Below are 23,705 nucleotides of genomic sequence, written 5' to 3'. Positions count from 1 at the left end.
TTTTTTTTTTTTCTATTTTTTCTGTTACTTTCAGTAAATTCTCTTTTTTTTTAAATGATTTTGTTTTCAAATGAAGTGTAGCATGATACTCAGTTACAGTAATTTAGGTCTATCATAGATCTTAAAAAAATCTTTTGACTCAGAAATTGTCAGTATTTCAAATGAGTTGGCCAATCAGCTGCCGATCTAAAGTATTGACTGTTTTGCCTTGCTGATGTCCACGGTTTGCGTTGTTTTCCTTAGACTACCATCTAGCGGAGCAACGCATGTATTACAGTAAGGTAGCCAGTTTTTCTGAAAAAAAGCTGCGTTTAAATACAAAATAAATGGATACAGCGTAAAAGCTACATCTATACTGCCACTTATTTAGAATAATCCAATTTATCAGTCGAAATCGAATAATAGTAATATAACAAATGACTCAAATAAGACAACATAATTATTCAACAATAACAAATAGCTTCTTTTGTTGCAGTTCATAGTTGAATCTCCAGGTGGAATTTGGATGGAACGAGACTATTGACAATATTATTCGTCACATTTATGTAATAATTCATATCATAAATACAATAAAACATGAACATTTTTATCGAGAATTTGTAGATAAAATCAATTAAGAAAGTCATTCTGTAATTGTCAAAATGTGGGCGGTTTGCTTTTTAAGGTTTATGGACTCTGCCTTTAAAAAAGATTGCGCATGCGTGTTGCGGGCTTCTCCTCGTGATGACAGCAAATGACAGTACAGTTCGCTCCTGCAGCACCCAGTGAGAGACGGCCAACCGCAGACAAACAATTTCTCGAGCTTGATAAATCTCATGATCCGCTGTGTTTGGTAGTACTGTGACACATCAACACACACCCTTTAAGTTCGGTGAGTTGCCCGATTTTCGCTGCATCTTTTGTTGATCTTATATTGATCACTGTTTAGCTTGCAACGTAAGCTAGGCTAACGCATCAAACTGAGGTTAGCTCATAGTTAGCTTTCCGCACTTGACTAGCTCAGGTTAGCAGCCTAACTTGGTCTACGTTGGCAGGCGAATATTTGTTGTCTGAGGGTCCTTCTGCCAAATCAATGCGAACGTAAGACCACCTTGAGTGGCAACACTATAATAGCTTGGCTTCGATGTCCCCAAAAGCTTGTGGATAGCCCAATGAATGTAAGTTTCTTGCTTTACATGCTGTTATGTTGAGCTGTGCTTTAACACTAATACAATATTCTTGGTTGCTTTGGTTTTCAAGCTACTCGACTAGTGCGGTATCGTAGTAAATGCATTACGCACATAACTAATTTGGAACATGAATTTGTGTTAAACGTGCTAGAATCATTGGTTTTAGTAGAAAGTGGAGTAGAAATTCTACTCCATGGTTTATAATAACATTCACTAGCTGCCATAGTTACATTAAATTTCACGACCCCTTGAGCGTCAGTTATTTTACACCCTGAACAGTCAAATTTAACAATGCATTTATTCTCATTGTGTAGGACTGCAAATACCAGAGTCAAGCATTTACAGATTGTATTGAAATTTGAACATGCACAAATTCTTATCTGATGCTTGTAACAGGTTTTTGTGGAAGTATTTCAGGTTGTTTCGTGCTTGTTTCTTATGTTCCTGTAAGTTAATGTCTGCATTTTGGCTTAAGTAACGTTAGAAACGCCTGCAAATAAACAGTACAAGTGCGCGCTTCTTCAGTTGACCAGCAAAGCAAGTTTAAGGTGATTGGTCACGCTAATATATATAATGTATAATGCAATATATAGTAATAGCAGGTGTTTTAAAAATAGCACATTTGGAAATACATTACTAAACTCATGCAGCAAGAGTCAAGTTATTAAGCTCTGGTCGTCCAGTTTGTTTGCTTTCCTCGCCATATTTGTGTTCTTGTCTACTAGCGGTGTACGTGTAACTATCTGAGTGACGAAAGCCATTGTGGCTTGTTTCAGGGCGAGTACCGTTCCAATCACATCAGATTGTGATACAGATAAGTTCAACTTGACAGGTGCTGTTTAGGACAACACCAACTATTGTTAGACTTGCAGGGTTTCTTAGCAGAATTCAAAATGACATCAATTATAAAGTAGACAAATGTTTTCAAATTGTGTTGTCCATTTCATCCATCCACGCCCCTCCCTCCCTACTGAGCCATTCATTTTCTCAGGCACACGCAAACACATGATGCACATCACTCAGCGACCAACAAACCACGCATCATCCAAGCCAAGATAGCTTTGCATCAGCCCATCTGTTACCATTTCGCTGCTTCATAAGCTGCAGCAGGTTGTGATATATTCCTCTTTCAATGATGCGCGTAAATCTTCTTATTATATATTCTTATTAATATTCTTATTGTTCCACTTGAGACGAGGTCTTCAAGTCAAAAGATTTCTTTATTAAAAGTAAAAAAAAAAAAGGAAACACTCAATGATTGTCACACACGCATCTGGGTGTGGTGACATTTTTTAACCCATCCCCAAAGGGAGCAGTGAGCAGCAGCGGAGCCGCGCCCGGGGATCATTTGGTGATCTAACCCCCAATTCCGACCCTTAATGCTGAGTGCCAAGTAGGGAGGCAACGGGTCCCATTTTTATAGTCTTTGGTATGACCTAGCTGGGGTTTGAACCCACAACCGTCCAGTCTCAGGGCAGACACTCTACCACTAGGCCACTGAGCTATAGTATATTCTTAGCGGGCTCACTCGTCTAAACACAGTATTCTGCTCATTACTGCGCTCGTGGATGCTACTTATGTAGCTTGCTCATGAGCAGTGTCAGGATTTATCTGAAAAGGAAGTGCTAAGGGGCTGTTGGAGTATTGCTACTTTCTGTGTTTATGAATTTGGGGAATACAATGGTTCTGTGATGTTTGCATAACACATAATTTTGGAGGTGGTCCTATTAAGTTAATCGACTTTGCTGCCTCAATCAGAATTATTGTCACGAAGCTTTGAGGTCCTGAGTTGCCCACTTGTGTAGTTTCTCTTCTGCTTTATAGTTCCTCTGTACTCTAGCGAGTGGCTCACCAGGCAGTTCAATCCAGATGGTACTACTAGCATTGGCGCTTTGCACAGGAGGACTTTTGATAAAAATGCCTGTTCACCTCCCAGCAAGTCACTTAATACCGTTTTGTTTTTCAGTTTGATTCGAGTATGTGAGGAATGTGCTGCTTCATGACTTCCGACATGGAAGTTCATCATGAACATCCTATGTGGATGGAATAAAAATCATGACATATGTGAAGTTGGATACACACACATCAATTTTCATTATCTTAACAGATTTTGAAACCGGGCACATGACCAGGGGCGAAAAAAAGAGTAGTAGTACAAAAAGTGTAAGCCTTGGATCACTTCCTACAGTGGCTCTGCCAAACTATGTGTTCACCTCGTACTCTTCTTAGGGGTGAGGCATTTGTGCAGATTCAGACAAGGGGTTGTTTTCCCCTCCCCAAAATAGTTCATCTTGCAAAACAAGACATTGTATTTTCTTTGTGTATAAGACTTTGAAGAGTATAATGTGCTGACTCAAATTGGGATTGTTTGGCCTTGGTTAGGTAAGTCGTTCAATTCTTACTTAAATATTTCTTTCCTACACAATATTCACACGGTTCTCTTTCACCAAATTACCAAAGTGTGTTTCGGAGCCTGAGGGAGTAGAGTCAAGTTTCAATGCTACATATACATGTTGTTTTATATGAAATTTGCAAACAGCATCTGCGCCGTAAATGCACGTTTGTGAGGTCAGCATACCTCGTTCTCCTTCCAACGTAAGTCCATGTATAGCCCATCATTTTGTATTTCTTTCTTTATTATGTAATCTGCGTAACCAATCTGATTTGTCAAGCATATCAATTGTAATGCTGTGGTTGTCTATTAGCTTGCGGGGGTTGTCTCTGCCCTGCAGCCGTTCCATTTATGAGGTAGCTTCCAGCAGTCTTGTCTCATTCCAATCCCCAGAGTGCATGAACTGTGTTTACTATGTTACTAACCATCCGCAAAGAGAGACTATTGTGCAGAGGATTCCCCAAGTAATCATTCAATTTTCATGCCTTTTCTGCTTGGTTTGTTTGCCTTGGCTTTCTATAGCTTGAAAAGAGTGTCATTAGCATATTCTACTGTCTTGTGATTTCAGGTGCTTGCGCAAAATGTGCTTGCACTGTTATTTCTTTTTTTTTTTACAAAACAAATCTTATTTTGGTTCAAGTGGAAAATGGTGTCAATCAGGAGCTAGTGGTGCAAGTGGTGGTTAGCATGTTTGCCTCACAGACACTCACTAGAATCTGGATTCAAATCTTGTCTCAGGCCTTCCAGTGTTGCATGTTCATGGTTTTTTTGTTAGTCATGGCAACTGGTCTAGGGTGTACCATCTCTTTCTTCCACATCGCTGTAAGTTGGAATGGGCTCCATCTCTCCTGCGTTGACACAAATGAGGATAAGGTTCATAGAAATAGGATGGAAGAGAAAATTGTAACCTCCTGAGGTTGATTGAATGTGCTAAGTTAATATATGTCGAATTACTGAGGTAAATGTTACTTTTGTTTATGGCGTATGATTATCTAATAAATAAATGACTGATTTAAATCACTGTATAGTTGTGTGAATAACAATAAGAGTCTTCATTTGTTCTTTGTCTCATCTCTGTTCAGTACATTAATTCCTTGCCTCAAAGCCTGTGAGAGCTGGTAAAGATGGTGAAGCCAGACATTCATACTCTGGCCCACCACTTGAAGCAGGAGCGGCTTTATGTGGCATCAGAGAAGCAGCTGATCCAGAGACTCAATAGCGATGTCCTAAAGACAGCCGAGAGGCTATACCGGGCCGCCTGGATTGCCAAGCAACAACGGATCAATCTCGATCGGCTCATTCTCACCAGGTCAGATGACACTTGAGAATCTTCGCGTCTTTGTATAAATATGACAAACTATTGATTGATGGTCAACTACTTTCTTGAAGCGAGATGAGAGATTCTTATTAACATGAAGCTTTGTCTTTCACTTTGCTTTCAGTGTGGAAGCCTCACCAGCTGAATGCTGCCAACATGCCAAAATGCTGGAGGACACGCAGTTTGTTGATGGCTACAAGACTCTCAGCTTCCACGAGACCATCTATGGTGAATTCCTGGCCCGGTTGAGGGAGAACCCCAGACTGGTGGCATCATGCCTAGTGGCAGGGGAAAGGCTGAACCAGGAGCACACCCAAGGGGTCATCCAAACCGTCTTCACTTCACTTTACGGCAACTGTATCATGCAGGAAGATGAGAGCTACTTGCTACAGGTTTGCTCCACATTCCCACAAGCTTAATAACAAGTTTACGCATTACACAAAGACAAATCAAATTGTCTTCCCTCTCTCTTGATTACTCCTAGGTGTTGCGGTACCTGGTAGAGTTTGAGCTAAAGGAGAGTGACAACCCACGGCGGCTACTGCGACGAGGCACATGTGCCTTCAGCATCCTGTTCAAGCTCTTCTCCGAGGGCCTGTACTCAGCCAAGCTCTTCCTAACAGCCACCCTCCACGAACCTATTATGCAATTGTTGGTGGAAGATGAGGACCACCTGGAGACAGACCCATGCAAAGTGACTGAGCGCCTGACTCGAGTCCAGCAGGAGCGCTTTGGAGAGAAGGGCTCTGAGGACTACAAACAAAGAGTCCAGGCAGCTGTTGAGACCAATGAAGCAAAGTTAGTTGCTCTGGTCAACAAGTTTATTGGGTATTTGAAGCAGAACACCTATTGCTTCCCCCATAGCCTGCGATGGATTGTGTCGCAGATGTACAAGACGTTGTCATGCGTGGAAGGTCTAGAAGTGGGAGAGGTGCGTACCATGTGTACTGACCTACTGCTGACCTGCTTCATTTGTCCGGCAATTGTTAATCCGGAACAGTATGGTATCATCTCAGATGCCCCTATTAATGAAGTGGCTCGCTTCAATTTAATGCAAGTAAGTGGCATGGCAAGTTTTTTTCTCTTATGTTTTCACAAGGCTGTCAAGTTATGTATCATATACGGGATGTTGCATGAATTTTTTTTTTTTTTTTTCCAAGGTCGGCCAGCTTTTGCAGCAACTGGCGATGGCGGATGACGATGCAGACCCTAGACGAAAAAGTTGTTTGTCCAAATTTGATAAAGTAAATATTACATTTGGTTATATTTTTATTCCAGGAGAAAAAATATTTCTGCAAATCCTAAAAAATAATCTTCTACAAATTTATTTCAGAGTTGTGTTGCTGCTTTTCTGGATGTCGTGATTGGTGGAAGAGCAGTTGAAACGCCACCGATGTCGTCAATGAACCTTCTCGAAGGCCTAAGCAGGACTGCGGTTTATGTTACACATCAACAGCTGATAGCATTGGTACAATTTGTTGCTGCGAACAGAAAGTCTTTAACTATATTTCTCCAATTAAGGGGGGAGTCCTGTTCTTACAATGGCAACGTAATTCAAATCATTTATGCATACACAATTCGTAACACATCGTAGGAAAGTCATTCAAAAATGTAATTCGAAGTTGCCATTGCAGAATATTTTACAGATATTTTTTTGATAAGATTTTAGGTTATATAAATGCAATCACTAGACTGTGGAACAGTGGAAACGAGTCCTGAGGAGTATCAAATCACATTTCATATGACTTCTTCATGTTATGTTATCTGCCAGACTGCGTTGTTCCAAAATCGGAAATTGCTATAATTTAGATTTTCCTCTTGGCTTGGCCGAGGTTCAAGCCATTTTAGTTCAAATGAAGAGAAATGTTTAACATTCATTCTTTCCTTTGGATTTTGTCGGAAAGCCTGTTTTTACCCCTGAAAACGAGACTACATACAGCCCAAATTACACATAGACATAAGACAGTGATTACATAACTAATTCTCGAAAACTTCTGGGTGAGTGTGAGGTGTGTTCATCTACCTGTTGCTAATGTCCATGTTATCTGCTCAGAATTACTCAAATTTGTATGTGATGTTGCTTGTTCAGAATGTGAAAACCTCAACAAAGAATGTTATTCTCTTCATGCATAGGTGGATTTTGTGCGTAGGGTAATGGCTGGAGACCACCTTAGGGAGGAGGAGCACATGGCCCTAGAAACCCTGTTGGCCAATGTGCCCCAGTCGCAAACTGGGAAGAAAAACAACAGTCTGGAACTTACCCCTTCCAACACCCCTCAGCTCTCCCCTGCTAGCACTCCTGCTAATAAGAAGAACAGACTCCCCATAGGTACTAATCTCCTCTGCCGGATTCTGTCTTTGATCGTGAATTTATGACTCTGTTGAATATTATAAATAATGTAAATTCTTGATGTGCAGGTGTGTGGGCCATTTCTGCACTCGCATGTTTAAATGCGAACTGGAGGAACAATTAGAATATCGTTTGTAATGAGGAGCAAAATAAACAAGCTGGGCAGTGATGGCTAGTTAGAGGCTTGTTTTTTTATAGGAAGTTAATGAGCTCCTTCCCAGCTTGTTATAAAGATAATTAGCTTGGTCCGGATTGGGGCTCAATTACAGAAATGACAACCAATTAAATTACCAAATATAAATGAACTCAACTTTAATTGGAATGGGTGGGAAAGATGCCTCAACTACTTTCATTAGTATTTTCAAGACAAATTATGATCACACAATGCCTTAATTAGAAATGGAGCACTTGCTTATGAAACATGATTGTACTACACAAAGTCTTAATACTCAAATTACTTTATAAATTGAAGTGTGAGATGTATTCTGTATTCTTTCTCCCAATCCCTACCTATGCCTTTCCCCTCCCTCTTGTGCTGCCATTGAATGACCAGGACAACATTTAGCTGCTATAGCATCTTGGGACCCTACAACCACCTCCCTCTCTGCTCATATCCCATTAGTAACCCCTTTTGGTGGGTAACATGTCAGTTGCATCGGTGGTACAAGTTATCCATCTTGTGTTTTTTCTCACCGTGTTTGTTCTTAGAGCATCCCTGCATGTACCAATCACTGTAGGATGCTGACACTGCTCACTGCTTTTGTACATGTGCTTTCACTCTGCTTGCTTTACATCACATAGCAATTTGCTCCATGCGTTAGGCCAAGATTGAAATAAAGTTGCAAAATTTATAAGTATTGGTTGTGAAAGGTTGCACAATCCAGTAGATCAATGTCAGGTAGAATCGTGTGCTGAAGTAATGGAATACAATCCGACTTCAAGGTACCCCACATAGAGCATACTGTACAGTGTAACTGTATTGCGGGTTATTTTGCCCATGTACCTTCTATATCAGCAAATGTTGACAGTGGAAGACTAAACGGCAGTTGTTTTCTGACAATTTTTGGTGGCATAAGTTGTTGTTGTGTAAAAGGGAAAAACTTTCTACAAAATCAGGGCAATAATATTAATAGGCACAAAAACAGTGATATATTCCTCCAACCCAATTTTATACAGGGCCAAGATGCTTTGTTGTATGTGTGGAAGCAAATTGATTGCATGTGCTCATATCATTATTGTGTCAAAGAACTCCATTTTTATCTCTTGAAAAAGCTCCACCCATGCACACTTGAATGTTATTTTAGCTCAGACCTTCAATGAGCAGGTTCTTACATATATTAACAGCATGTTAGTTCATAATTATAGACGATTGCCTGTTTACAAAATAAATTCAACTAGTCCACAAAGACTATTTATTTTTTAAAATGCACTTCATTTAGAAAATAAATTAGACATTGCACGTAAATGTTTTAGAATATTAGCTGATTGTAATCTTTTACATTTTCCTCCCCCAACGCCCAAACAGCAGCTGCTCGAAGCCGTAGCCGTACCAACTTAGCCCAGGAGGGGGAAGCAGAGACTAGCTCCCAGGAGTCGTTGCAGGAGCTAATGCCAGAAGAGGTGCTTGTAATATCATTTGGAAATGGTCCTCAGACTGTCCCTGGAATGATGTCAGAGAATGAGGTAATGTGACTTCAATTAATGCATTTAATTGAAGTAGAAGTAATGATGTTATAAATAAAACGAGTGGAAGTGTGGTTATCTCATACAGTTTATGATTCTAATGCTCATCATCATTATTAATGTCTCATGCAGACCCTTATTTGTAATCAATACTCTCCATTGTGTTGTCCACTGTAGGTTTTGAACTTGCAGATGGCTGATGCTGCCCAAGGCGACAGCCATGCAGACGACACAAAGCTGCATGGCAAACCAGACAAAACACTGCGCTTTTCACTCTGCAGTGACAACTTGGAAGGCATCTCTGAGGGTTCGTTTTCTGTCTTCAAAGTCAAATCAAGAAACTATATCGTCATAGAGAGGGGCCAGATGGCGGCCAATATTTATTGCACAGTCTGCAAAGATATTTTTATTTCACATGTTAAAAGTGGACCAAAAAAAGCTACCATGCCACTGCACATGTCTGTGCCTAAAAATATCCATGGCCAACTTTTCCACCAAGTTCTTGTAGATATTAGGTTAACGTTACAGTTCAATAAACTAAAATTAAAAACATCCTATGACCGTAATGTGTAATATATAGTTGTTTGGTGTCATATTGGTGTACATAGAATCAAGCCATTCTCAAAAGTGGACATCAAGTTATTCTTTTACATGTGTTCCTCAGGTCCATCTAATCGTTCTAATTCAGTGTCATCTCTTGACCTCGAGGGAGAGTCTGTTTCTGAACTGGGTGCTGGACCCTCAGGAAGTAATGGGGTGGAGGCTCTCCAGCTTTTGGAGCATGAACAAGGTGTGTGTAGTTAAAAATGCATTTTTAACCTTTTAATCCCATCATTCCTAACCCTAAACTTACATTTCTAAAACATGCAGAAATCTTAGTATCTTTCTGTCTGTAGTACACACGTTTTCCTCTCCTGTCATTTTTGTCAAAGAAAAAAAGTTTATACGAGTGTTATGCTGACAACAACCCCAAATGCAAGGGAAAGTGTGTGCAATGTGTGGAAATAACATTGTGGTGGGTCTCAATCAGCCACCACTCAAGACAACTTGGATGATAAACTGCGCAAGTTTGAAATCAGAGACATGATGGGGCTAACAGAGGATCGGGACATTTCGGAGACTGTTAGTGAGACCTGGAGCACTGACGTGCTCGGCAGTGACTTTGACCCCAACATGGATGAAGATCGGCTGCAGGAAATAGCAGGTATGGCCAGAATTTACGAGAGTAATTTCTTTCCACTTTCTCTTCTGCTTTTATCTTTAGGATTATTATTTTTTTGTCTCTATTGTACAGTTACTTCAGGAAAATGTCACCACCTTCTGGGACGTTTCTGAAATAACACAATCTTGAATCATAGCTTCCATTATTCCTTAAATTATTTAAGGAATTTTAGCTTGGACTATTTCTTTAAATACGTACATTCATATCTCCGTCTTTGCCTGCCAGAGTTTTTCTTTTACCGAGCTCTCTTTCTCCCCGCTCCGTCTTCCTCTCTCTCTCTCTCTGACATTCATTTGGTCCCTGCAGTCTTATTGACCTTGGTTCCTTCTCATTTGCATGCGCCATTTTTCATTCTTCGGAATATGGCGTTGGGGGACTTTTCCGTCATTAAGTGAATTTACAGCGATTTCCTTATGTGTTTTCTCCAAGGGATTGGGTTATGAGATGCACATTAAATATCCATTAATACCTCATTATCCCACTGATAAGATTACCATGATAATGAGGCAGAAATTCTAATTGTTTCGCTTCTTGTTGTGCCACTCATTTAATCATCCACCTGAAAGACAAGCTCTCTTGAACATTGTAAACATGGACAGTGGGATAGAACTCTCCCATCACAACATAACTGGCGTATGTGCTTGCTCATGATGCATGTGTGTCATTAAGTGGAAGCACGACGGACCTCGGCGAGTGGCTGTCAATGGGCGTCTTGTGCCGAGAACACTGACTTCTGCACACCTGCTTAGTATTTGCCACGCCTCTGTGTTCTTCTGCCTTTTTAAGTTGGAAGTGGCCGGTATGCAGGACCCTAATTTGTTTGAGGAACGTAAGCGTAATCAACAGTTCAAAGTTGAGGCCCGGAAGGCCAGGCCAAGTGATGCGTTCCCAATTACCGCTAACCTTGGAGCAGAGTTTATAATCCTACTTTTCTAAGTATAAAATGTACAGTATTGGATAGGGCCCGATTTATATGGATTTTATTTCCAGGCCAATGCTGATTATTGGCCGAATAAAATACGGATTAACCAACCAATTAATTCCCCAAATTATAATGCATAAATTAAATATTATTTCCTCCCCAAATGTATTTCAATGGGTGTCCTTAAATGAGGATTTCTGTTATTCACAGGCTTCCCTGGTACCTTTTCACAGCGAATAGTGGGGATCAACTGTAAATATAGTTTAAAGAAAAGAACTTTGCTTTCTATAATTAATTGAATTCAATGGACATAAATCCATAATTAATGAGACCAATGTTACTTGTGTACAACTGCTGTAAATAGTAAGAGTACATGAAAATAAAAACAATCTGCAAATATTTAACATTTGGCTGATAATTATGGGTCGATATTTGAAGGACCACAATTGGCCAATGTAATTGGCTGGCCGATTAAATCTGTCAGGCCCCAGTATTTGAACCCCAACTCTCTATATGCAGAGCTCGACACTGCCAGATCATGTTTCCTTTTAGTGAGGGTTTACGTCAAAATAGGCTAAAAAAAAAAAATGGCTTTGACAATGAAGGTGACTTTAGGTACAGGAGGAGTTTCAGTCTTTTCTCCCTTTGTTTTTAGGAGCAGCCGCAGAGAACATGCTCGGCAGCCTGCTGTGCCTACCAGGATCAGGCTCAGTGCTGCTGGACCCCTATGGCTCCACAATCTCAGAGACCACAAGCGAGGCATGGAGTGTGGAGGTCCTGCCAAGTGATTCAGGTGGGGTCCCGGGGTCAACCGGCTGTCACCTACTGACTGTTTGTTGTCTTGGGCCACTCTTATGATTCCAGCATGTCACTCACACAACAGTCATGAATATGTGTTTCCATGCACGTATTTGTATGCATATTCATGTTTCTGCTGCCTTTTAAGTGGGGGTTGAGACACCAGGTGTGGTTGCACTGTGTGTTCCACACCTAAAATGTGTGTACACATCTGTCATCATATTTTTATGCACTTCCCTGTCTTTCAGGGCAGAGCCTTGTGTGCCAATAAAAGGCAGCTCTGGGTTTCCTTAGAGGGTCCGCCAGGTGTGTTTGCACCTGTGGTGGAGCAGTGGGAAGGGAAGCACAAGGACAATAAATAGTCAGCTGTCTTCAGTCAATTTATATGGCTTCAATTCCAGACTCTTGTATATTTTATGTTGGTGAGCTCATTTGGGTATCAGTTGTTCAATTATAAGTCAAACATATACATACCTATACTGTATTTGTGGCTAGTAAGTGATTAGGCAAGTATTTATATAGAGCATTTCATACACAAAAGTAACACAAAGTGCTTCATATAATTAAAAGTACAGCATTTAAAATCCAAGTTCAAGACATTTAAAAGGAGAGGAAATAAAGATTGCTATAAATCCTTTTCTTCTTTTTTTCTAAATCCTATGATTTAATTCTTTTATGAATGAGATGTATACTTAACAGCATTTTTTTACTTTATTTTATCTTTGGAAAAACTGTTTTGTTCATTAGAATGGTACACCTTTCAAAATGATGCTATCGACAACATGCTTGAGTCTCTTGATTACTTTTTATTCCGTTTCTGCTCTTGCTCTGCTCAGCATTAGCGCGGCCAGAGGCCTTTTCTCAAATGCTGTGCTTGTTTCATGGTTTGGAAGCAGAAAACTACACTCGGCAGACCACTTCACCCGCACATTATTACTAACGAGCATGCAAATGAGTACTGCTGTTCATATGGAGCCTCTGGGCTCAACCCAAAAGCTCCATTGGGCAGCCAAAGAATTGGCCTCACTAGCTTTATGGTTTTGTTTGGCTCTTATCACTCGTGGTAATATATTCTTTGATTCCATGCATATGTGTGTACTTGGCACTAATAGTCAAGAGGCAAGGGGTGGAGGGGAATGACAGAAGGACCACTGCGCAGCAAACATCACCAATGTTATCTGGAGCCGAAACTGTGCTCTATGATTACACCGTAGTTGAAATGAGACTTAACTGTACTACAAGAAGAGTTTGTTTCGAAAATGAGCTTTTCAGACATCCTTTATTTATTTTTTTACAGAAGCCCCAGATTCGAAACAGGAGGAACGGCTGCAGGAGCTCGAGAGCTGCTCAGGGGTTGGTAGCACCTCCGATGATACAGAAGTCAGGGAGGTCAGTTCGAGACCAAGCACTCCCGGCCTGAGTGTTGTCTCAGGTAAAAATCTAAACTCTATTCATATGCACTCGCACAAAGAAGAAATTGCAGATATGCTTGAAATAATACATGTCCACATTTGATGACTTTTATGGACCCCGTGCAAATTATTTCTCATCCATTTATTAATTGATAGCCAGGTAAGGCAATTGTGAACAGTTTATTTACAATGCTGACCTGGAGGCATTTTAGCGTGAAGTGTCTCACCAAAGGACACCTACAGCAGGCAGTTGGGACCGGAATTCGAACCAGCGACCTCTACCAAGTAAACCACAGCTGCCTAATTAGCTGGCAAGTGCTTGTTAATCTAACCGCAGCCTATTGAATGTGTTGGATGCAGTCTGTATCATTCTTGGCTCTGTAACCCATGGGAGCTTACACTGCCACTTTAGAGCTCCCACTGGGTTCCCACCTGAGCAATTAAAGTAGTCTAAAGAGGGGGGAAAAAAAATCCCTTTGTCTTTCTTTTGACCGCAAATGCATTTCCCATTAGATTATGCTTCTACTATGTTGCTTTTGTCCTAACCATAAAACAGCAGAGTTTGTGTTTTTTTTTTGCCCTGCAGGTATCAGTGCAACCTCAGAGGACATTCCCAACAAGATAGAGGATTTGCGCTCAGAGTGCAGCTCAGACTTTGGCGGAAAGGACTCTATAACCAGTCCAGATGGGGAAGAGTCAGGCCACGGTAGGAGAGTGTCACATCCCCACTAGGCTTGCTAAGTCATTAGTACAGTCCAAAACAGCCAGAACCATCAATTGCTGTCACTTCTACAGTAGTCGCCAGTCCAAAGTGCTGTTTCTTTATATTGACATCTCCACAGCACTTGTGTATTAGTGATATCTTTAAAATGGCTGTTAATGACTCGTGTGTTTTTATTGTTACAGGAGCGCAGCATCTGACATCGCCAGCCTCACAAGCTGATTCTCTTTTGGTCATGTTTGATCCGCTCTCCTGTGCAGAAGGTAAATAGTACTCCTAAACTGCTCAACAGACAATCAGGGTTACAAATGTAGTGGGCCCTCAGCATAACTTCAGTAAAAAATCCCGAAGTAAGGCTGTTCCTTCCCCTCCACCATTTTAATACCAAGTGTTAAGAGCATTTTTTGGTGCAAGTTGAGCATTTTGTTTAAGATTGTGTAGGCTTTGCATTTTAGTTACAAGACGGTTTTGAAAGGAATAGTAGTGGTTGGATGTCTGGCAAGGTTATAGAATGACAGGTTGAAGGACCTCACCCCAAGCACTTTGGCAGGTCTCCTTGTCCCACTGTGCTTATAGAGGGAAAAAAATCCACCTTTGGAAACTTTTCAGGAGATGAGAGAGTGTACCCTTGAAACAGGTGGCCTACTCGGTTCTCATGTTTGTCTTTCTTTAGCACTCTTAGAATGTCATGAAATGAAAGGACACTGCAAAATCCATCTATTGCCCATAATAAATTCTCATCTCATCTAATCTCATTAAATTAGGTGTACCAAATGAAGTGCAGAGCAAAATCATATTCCCTGTACTTTTTTCCTTCGTGCGTTTTACTGTCCCAGGTTCCACCACTGGGACAATAGTGAGGCCCAAGGTGCAGTATGCCAGGCCTGCTCACCCACCCCCTGATCCCCCCATCCCCGAAGCCAGCGCCGTCGGGCAGGAGACACGCCACTCTTTCGTCATGCCCCACAGCTTGGCTCAGGCTGAGTTTGAGAACAACAAGCAACGCCACTCCTTCCCTGACCGACTGGTTCGGAGTCGCAGCTCTGACATTGTTTGCCCGGGCCGTCGACCTACGAGTGACCCTGGGCTGAATCGTCGTGTGGCAGTTGAAGAGCGTGACTCGGTGGGGGCCTTTGCTGCAGGGCCATCCATGTCGCCCAGCAAGGACTCTTTGAAAGGAGAGGTAACTATCAATCCCTGTGACATGTTGTACATTGTGGATCTGGGATGTTCCTCTTTCAATAACAGTAGATGGTCGGTGTTAAAGTTACACTTCTATTTTTAAAATAAGAAGATTGTTGTTACCACAGCTTGACTTGTGGAGGTTTGCTATATTTGCAGCTTTGTGACTGTGGAGTGTTGCATGTCAATTCTTGTTTTTGCAGTGACAAGGCGCTAAATAATCTTGCATTTATGTTTTCGCCAGTAATACTGTATGATTTTGAAATTGATTGTACTACCCACAAAATTATTATTGCAACATGCAAATGTCTGATTTTCTTTCATAGGCTGAGGACAGAAAAGACAGTGATGATGAGAAGTCAGATCGTAACAGGCCATGGTGGAAGAAGCGTTTTGTGTCAGCCATCCCGAAAGGTAAGGAAATGGTCTCGTCTTTGCTCAATTTAACAGCTATCTTTTCAAAGTAACGTTTGTTTTCAGGGCTCCTTCATTTCTCGGTTCCTGATGAAACTTTTCCTAATCACAAGTGACAGAAAATCTCACAGTTTAAAGAGCAGCCCGAAAAGCCATCTATAACATGCGAAAGAATGATGGATGTTACATATTGCCGATGTTCCAGTTGGAAAATGATATGTTTTGTTTGTCAGAGTTACTTTACGGACACGTCCAGTCCCTTTTCACTCACGTCTCGGTAGCCGTAGATTTATATAGAGCGTTTGGAGCTGATCACTCATCAGAGTGGTTTTCACTGTGTAGATTGTGTGGCCGCCGCTAGCTCTCCCAGCTGTGCTGTCATCCAGCAGCTAATGGTCATTAGATGGACCTCTCCGTCATCACCACTGATAGATGGCACATCTCTTGTTGCAGTTCTACTCTACCATCATATCTCATGCATCTGTCTGGGGAATAATGAGCTGCGCCCACACAGAGTGACTGCACATTAGTCTTTGAGATAATTGTGTTTCTTAAGTAAACATTAAATTGATATTCATAAAGTGGGTGACACATGGTAAAGTTCGGAGCTGTTGGAGCCTGAACCACCAGCCTGCCGCCAACCTGTGCAGAGTGCAATGTGTTTGTTCTGCTGCTCTGCCTGGCAACGCAGTTTGTTGTCCTGCAGAGCGGCAGCCTTTCTGCGAAAGGCCAACCCTGTCTGTTGTGTTCCTCACAGTGCTGTATTGGACGGCTGAGAGTGACGTCCCAGGTAACGCTGTCGCCATTGCGCTAGCTTTACCGCTGGGGCTGCGTGCCATGCTGCTTAGTAAATGTTGCCTTTGAGAGTTGTAGATGTCACATGGTGCATTTTGAACGCCCAATGTCATCATCCATGCATCTCGTTCCTTACAGGCTCCATAGTATTATTTTGCAACCTACTGTGTTGACAATACAGAATATCAACATGTGCTATGTTACACTTTTACCCAGTGTGTCCCATGGGTGTCATCAAATGTTAGATTCTACCTCAAAATGTTTGTCCTGTTTTCACCATTTGTGTTAATAGGATAAACCCCCATAGACATTTCAACTTCCTAGACCTAATTATCCATAATGAGTTTCAGTAGACTTTAATGATATTCTGGTGGTTTATTCACAATTTTAATTAGAATTCTTTGGGTATTTTAACTGGAATGAGATTTTTCATCAGTTGACCCCACCCCACCCCCCACCCCCGCCTTTCTGCATTTAATAGATGGCACGCGGTCACCCTGTCATCAAGTCATATCGAACTCTTTGTCACACCATACAAATCAAACAATTCTAATCTTCTTCACAGCTCCTATAGCTGCATTTCGGAAACGAGACAAGCACGAGAAGGATGATATTGCTCCGGAGCGAATCCCGCAAGGTTTGTTGATCTAATTCACAAGTGGTTGAATCAAATCTACCTTGCTGAGTTCAATTGTAATGGGTTCTAATTGTCTGTGGGTTGATTCATCAGAAGAACTTTTGCCCAGACAAAGCACCCAAGTCCAAGTAGCAGAAGACATCCTGGACAAGTACCGAAACATAAAGAGGACCAGCCCAAGTGATGGAGCCACAGCAGGAGCGGCTTATGAGGGTGCTGGAGGTCAGGGTTTTGGATGTACAGGATTATTCACATTATAAACACAAAAATTCCATCACTTTCATAGTTATGTCGTAGTTATGTCTACTATTCGGGTGAAAACTTAATTATAGTAGGTAACACCATCTGATATCATGAACAATTTAGTTTTTATAAATGAAGGCCCCAATATGTAGTTACATATTAGAACCAGTGATTCAATAGGATTGTAAGCCACAACCACAAACTTAGCTGCTTGATTAGAAGAATGTACTGAATTTAAGCCACGGGTCATCTTTCTGTATAACTGAACAGAAACGTTACTACACTTGTTTTCTCTCTGATGTGTACATTGGAGCAGTTTGAAGTTTTATACGTTGTTGTACTCCCATTTCTGCCCCCCTAGAATATTTCCATTGTAAATTTGTCACGTTAGACAAACTCATTATTTTGGCCAGTCACTCAAAACAATTGAATGGATCTGTGAAGATCAATTGAGTGAACAGCAACACTTCTAATAACGATATGCAGAGAGTCTGACATTGTTGTCCCATGAACACAATTATATTAACATTTAAATTATTTTAGTTTTGCTAATTTGGTTAACAGTTCACAAACCTACTAACAGTGCATCTTTTATTTTGATAGATCTTTGTGCTGAAGAAAGTGTTCATGACTCTCCAAGAGAAGACCCTATGCAGAACATTTCTACGGATGACCTCCCAGATTCAGCCAGTCAGACAGCTCAGCAGCATGGTTCAAAGTTTTCTTTTAGGTATGACATTCACAATTCAGCAAGTATACAACTATTAGCCATACTTTCTAAAGACAATATTAATCGCTGATTGTCATTGACTTCCAGTGATGCCAAGAAAAAGTTGCGGATGGCATTGTGTTCTGCAGACTCAGTGGCTCTGCCTATTCTGACCTCGGCTACCACTAGAAATGGTTTGCCTGACCACATGGACCCTGAAGGTATTATATTTCAGAGCAAATCCAACATGGTAAAACCACAAGTCTTCATAGTAGTTCCCACCAGGCACATTGTCACACAGACGTTGCACAGTGATTAGATTGCAAAGTTGGATGTTGCGTAACCTTTGTTGCATTTCTAATGAGTCCTTCCTCCCTCCCAGACAATGAGATCGTGTGCTTCCTAAAGGTCCAGTTAGCAGAGGCCATCAACCTCCAGGACAAGAACCAGATGGCCCAGATCCAGGAGACTTCGCGTTGCGTCACCCGTTTTGACCCCCGTACCTGTAGGAAGCTGCTTGCTGCCATTGCAGAGGATTACAAGTTAGCAGCATCGTTTTAGTTTTCATTTCTTTTGTCACTAATTAAACAAAGTCCACTCTTTGCGTTTGCTGTAGAAAGCGAGCTCCATACATAGCCTATTTAACGAGATGCCGGCAGGGCCTGCAGACCTCACAGGCCCATCTGGAGAGGCTCCTCCAAAGAGTTCTGAGAGACAAGGAGGTAGCCAACCGCTATTTTACCACTGTATGTGTTCGTCTCCTTCTGGAGCACATGGAGTCCAGGATGCTTGACTTCATCAAGGGTAACTTTATGGTTTTCTGTAATAGTTTGCAAATTTTTTATTTGTTGTATTTGACAAGATTTATAAAAACTATAAAAAAGAATTTGTAGAAAGTAGTCTTACTCTTTTTTCCCCCCTCCTCCCTTTCAGCATTCCAAATGTGCACAGCATCAGATGACAAGACTGCAGCGGTGGAGGATTTTCTGCGCTACTTGTACGGCGCCATGGCCCGTGATGCCATTTGGCAGTATGCGAGCGAGGACCAGCTGCAGGATGCCCAGATGGCCATTGAGCGCAGCGTCATGAACCGCATCTTCAAGCTGGCCTTTTACCCCAACCAGGATGGAGACATTCTCAGAGATCAGTTAGTAGTTGCGCTTTCTCCAGTGACATGATGCCGTGCACCAGTGTTTCAGAGTAATTTCTGTGAATGCATCAAGATATTTATAGAATATTATTTTGTCACTTCATTCAACTTCATGCTGCTGACTAACTTCATGGTATATACACTTGCAACAAATATGTGAACCCTTTGGAATTAACTGGATTTCTGCATAAATCAGCCATAAAATGTGATCCTCAACTGAGTCAGGACAATAAACAGTTTTCATCAACTACTGCAATACCTTCCAAGGTTACACTGAAAAAATATTTTTGTTTAATTTACACAGTATATCAAGCTGGTGACTAATAGACTACAGTGATGTATTTTAAAAACTGAATCTTCCCCACCTACACAGGCTTTTCCATGAACATATTCAACGGCTGTCTAAAGTTGTTACTGCTAATCATAAAGCGCTTCAAATTCCAGAGGTATGCTTGTTTTGTTGTTGCTTTAATCAGTTCTGGTTTTCCCTTGACCAGAGATTCTCAGCTGTGTGTGTTCCTTGGTTTTAGGTTTACTTGAAAGAGGCTCCCTGGCCCTCTGCACAGTCTGAGATCAAGACCATCAATGCCTACAAGACACCCAGAGACAAAGTCCAGTGTATACTGCGCATGTGTTCCACTATCATGAACCTCCTCAGTCTGGCTAACGAGGACTCTGTCCCCGGAGCCGATGACTTTGTTCCTGTGCTTGTCTTTGTCCTCATCAGGGTGAGTCTTTCATGTAGTCCTCCTCCTCCTTTTTGTCCTTTCAAATCACATACTTGTTATAGACTTGTTTTTGAAACCTCAACATCATCTAAAATATTTCACCTTTCATTCCATATGTGCATTTGTAACCTGAACAGTGTAGCGTGAGATTTTTTTTTTCCCACAAGCTAATGTCGGCCCATCCCTGCATCTCCTCCCCTCCAGGCAAACCCGCCTTGCCTGCTGTCCACCGTTCAGTACATCAATAATTTCTACGCCAGCCGGCTGAGTGGGGAGGAGTGCTATTGGTGGATGCAGTTCACTGCGGCGGTGGAATTCATTAAGACCATCGACGATCGCAAGTGAAGCAGAACAGCCACCTGTATGGGCAGACTGTGGGGGAAGGAGCCGGGAGACTGGGAACCTTCCCATACCAACTGCTCCCTCTGCACAGCTTTTGAAAGCTGGCCCTCAGCCTGCTCGTTGTGTGTATAGCTTGTACATAGCCACAGACGCTCAAAGATTACAGAATATATATTACTGTGCCGATGTGGACAAATCCAGGTTTTAGCCGTGGTGGGAAAACGGCTACGGGGGAAAATTTGCAGCGTGTTAAATTTAAACGTCAGTTGGGTTTTGACCTTTATCTTTTTGTCTCTCGACTCATGTTTCACTTTTTGGGTGTACGCATTGGGACTTTTATATGTAAGCAGTTAAACAAATTCAACATAAGTGATAAAACTCTTCAGACCTAAATGATAAACTTATTTAAAGGGACCAGAATTAGTGTGTGTGTGTGCTCGTCTCATTTTATTGCCCTTGAGAGAGAGGAATGTAGTTTCAATTATGTTCTATTAAATCCTATATTATAAGCACTGTAACAGGCGATGAGATTCAGTGAATTCCATTAACCTACTACTCTCTTGTTAGTAGAACAAATTGTATGGCAGCTTATTTAAGGTCACTCTGAAACCAAAAGGTGTGTCGATTGATCATTTGGACACAAGGGCCCACAGTTATCCTACAGTTCCATGTAATGCTTCAACTCACTGTTCAAAACATACATATCATGCCTATTTGTGAGGCAAAGAAGCTGACCAAGAAAAAATGTCACAGGATCCAGATTGGTTATGACTTGGGAATTCTGGGTGATGAGGATTTACAGGGTCGGCTGGTGCACACCTGGTAGTGGTGACGTTAAAGATACTGTATATTGAAAATAGTGCCTTTATTTGGGGCGCCCTGTACAGTTTACAATTGGTTTCCCACAGAAATGACATGCCCCCTTACCAGCGCAAGTGCGCACGCACACACATGCTCCTCACTGGGCCTACTATATATTCGACACATCTTTCCCATGTTACTGATTACCAAGACTCAAGTCACTTTAATCCAGTTGAATTTGAACAAATATCCCTCTTTGGTAGAAGTGTTCTGTCTACACTGACTGCTGCATTGGTGAGTTGCACAACTTGATAACTTCTGGTGAGGGTCAAAGCCTTCCTTTAGAATAGCATTGGAGGAGGGGTGTGAAGCTTTTTCTTAATTTAAGTGAACAAAGCTATTTTATTTCTTATCTACAGCACGCCTGCAAAGTAACATTATCGCCTGATTGGAACTCAGCTCTCTACCTCCGCATTCAAGAAAGGGACACGCGTTTTGGTGCACTTATTTATTTTCCACTGTATGGCTCAGTTTCTGTGCACTGATGTGCCATGTGTAATTATAGTTTTGCTAAGCCATTACTTGACCTACAGTTAATGAGCTGACAGCACAATACACATTAGGTAGAGAGAGCAAATAATCATCCCTGTTCACTTGTTTACTGTCTTTCAGTTCATGCTCTGTGCCGTTTGTGTATATTGTTTGTCCCATGGGCACGGGATTTGTTTGAACCCTTCTGCATGAAAACGTTGAGCGGTCCGCACAATTTTAGTCGTTATAAAGAGTCACCACCTGCATCAGGCCAGTAAGTGACCCTGCCAGACGATGGAAAACACTTTACGTCATTCTTTTGATTTATTTTGCACAAAACATGTATGTTCCTCAACTAAATTGGCAGAGTCTAGTCCAGTTTGAGACCTGACTGTTACTTTCATGTGAACTAAAGTACGGTTTCAGTCTACAGTTGGCCGAGAACCTTACATAGTCTTTTTCGCAATCTGTAATCGATTCAAAATCAACTTACAGGTTGCATTATTACTAATTGGCTTCACGTTTAACATACTGGAAAAATCTTACAAAGCAGCTATTGTATAAATAATGATACACCAACCACATTTGTAACTCTTGTTCTTTAAAGCTTTATTACTCTGCTTCCTGTGCAATAGCGCTGAATGGCTGAACAGAGAAAAAATACCTTGCATCTAATTTTAAACTTAAGCTTGCTCAACTATAATATGCAGGGACGGTCAGTTTGTCTTTACTGTGATTAATGCCCTATGTCATTTAGAAACAATAAAAGAACATAGTGTTTTCCCTTATTTATACTGTGTGAGGCATTACTTCTGTCACGTAGCAATCACACCTACTGTTAATGCTCATTATTGTTGCATTATTCAGTGGCTTGGACAGTTGTAGGTACATCTGCACTCTGCTTCCCACAATTGAATAGATGGAAGGGAAATTATGCATAGGGTATAATTGTTAGTGGGGGCAGTGGAGCAGCAGCATCCAATCTAGGGGCCACAAATAGCAACCCTTCTGCAAACATTTCATTACTGCTGACAAGTGTTCAGCAAATTGTCATTGGAGATATCCCCTCATTTTAAGCCCTCCTTACTTCACCGATTGCTTTCCCTAATACTCATCCTCTTTTTCTTTTTCGTCATAAACTTCTTTGTGGGGTGTTATCTATCCCCTGATGATATCTGGCAATTGCTAATTTAAATTCAAATTTGGGGGGCGGAAGTTAATTAGTTGCACAGACCAGTGGCTAGATTTGGAGATTTGATCGTTTTGACTGAAGCTGTTCAAGGATACAAAAAGGCCTGCTGTTTTGTCTTGGAATCATCTACACATTACTCAGCTTAGTTTAGGCCTTGTTGATTCTTGAACGTTTCGTAAAGTCTGAGGCAAAAAATCACATATCCGTATGAGATTGTACTAAAAAGGAATTGTTTGATTACAAATGTAAATGTTCCAGACATGGAATGTCTTGTTTGTAAAATTATTGATAATGCTTTTACTATTATGAGAGTGGCTACATTTCGAGGCACCCTCCGATGTCTTCCACTGGTACCCATTATTAACATCTTGGCTTTGTTATGCCGACTAATTCTGTATTAAGTGGCCCATATCAGAAAAAAACAGGTGACAGGTGGTACTAGCAATGTTATATTCTTCATAGTCATACTAGAAAAGATCTTCAGTAAATTTAGCGAGGTGTAAATGTATATATTTACACACACACACACACACACACACACACACACACACACACATACATACATTTATTTATGCATATACATATTTATATACATTATATATACATTATATATATATATTAATGTGTTTAGTGTGCGCTTTAAAGCTCTGCAATGGTAACCATCCACTCATCATTGCTGTTCCACTAAAGGCCTGCAGATGGCAGACGCACCATTTGCCAGAACGGTCGAGTTCATCTTGGAGCGGCTCAAGACAAAGAACAACTACGTGTTATTTGAAGCAAAATAATTTGGCTGTCGGCCAATAAAGCGAACACAATAAATACTAATAAATAATTATAATAATAATGTTATAATTGTACTGTGTGTGTGTGTGTGTGCGCGCGCGTGCGTAGCACGTGAATGAGTTGTGATGATGGAAATTAAGCAAAAAGGCAAGCCATGTAAATTCAAATTTTTAATAAGATTGGTAGTGTAAAGTGCTTTGAGTAAGGC

The 23,705-nt window shown here is 41.2% G+C and overlaps 1 protein-coding gene across 4 annotated transcripts; it reads left to right on the top strand.

Annotated features, from left to right (window-relative positions):
- The first annotated feature begins 713 nt into the window (after positions 1-713).
- On the top strand, positions 714-22,307 carry gapvd1 (GTPase activating protein and VPS9 domains 1). Of its 4 annotated transcripts, none has more exons than XM_061278299.1 (28): positions 714-871; positions 4,644-4,870; positions 5,004-5,271; positions 5,364-5,936; positions 6,040-6,123; positions 6,213-6,347; positions 7,013-7,208; positions 7,783-7,863; positions 8,758-8,912; positions 9,090-9,219; positions 9,577-9,702; positions 9,943-10,116; positions 11,712-11,849; positions 13,152-13,286; positions 13,853-13,972; positions 14,173-14,250; positions 14,824-15,170; positions 15,496-15,583; positions 16,944-17,015; positions 17,109-17,237; positions 17,862-17,988; positions 18,076-18,188; positions 18,350-18,509; positions 18,584-18,771; positions 18,901-19,114; positions 19,491-19,563; positions 19,648-19,845; positions 20,050-22,307. In XM_061278299.1, exons 2-28 carry the CDS (start codon positions 4,686-4,688, stop codon positions 20,188-20,190), a joined length of 4,428 nt encoding a protein of 1,475 aa, XP_061134283.1. In that variant the 5' UTR covers positions 714-871; positions 4,644-4,685; the 3' UTR covers positions 20,191-22,307. The 4 variants fall into 4 exon arrangements, with proteins under 4 accessions (XP_061134283.1, XP_061134282.1, XP_061134285.1 ...); XM_061278298.1 differs by having other exon boundaries at positions 8,755-8,912; XM_061278301.1 differs by lacking the exon at positions 7,783-7,863.
- Positions 22,308-23,705: the final 1,398 nt, after the last annotated feature.

This window comes from Syngnathus typhle, linkage group LG5 (assembly GCF_033458585.1).
Source record: "Syngnathus typhle isolate RoL2023-S1 ecotype Sweden linkage group LG5, RoL_Styp_1.0, whole genome shotgun sequence".
Classification (NCBI taxonomy): Eukaryota; Metazoa; Chordata; class Actinopteri; order Syngnathiformes; family Syngnathidae; genus Syngnathus; species Syngnathus typhle.
Note: the sequence above shows the minus strand (reverse complement) of the source record. Positions and strands in the feature narration are given on the sequence as shown.

Bases quoted from the DNA above. Each gene is read 5' to 3' on its own strand.
- gapvd1 (XM_061278298.1), top strand. From the start codon at position 4,686: ATGGTGAAGCCAGACATTCATACTCTGGCCCACCACTTGAAGCAGGAG. The intron at 4,871-5,003 runs GTCAGATGACAC...CTTTGCTTTCAG, and splicing joins GATCGGCTCATTCTCACCAG to TGTGGAAGCCTCACCAGCTG. The intron at 13,973-14,172 runs GTAGGAGAGTGT...TTATTGTTACAG, and splicing joins TGGGGAAGAGTCAGGCCACG to GAGCGCAGCATCTGACATCG.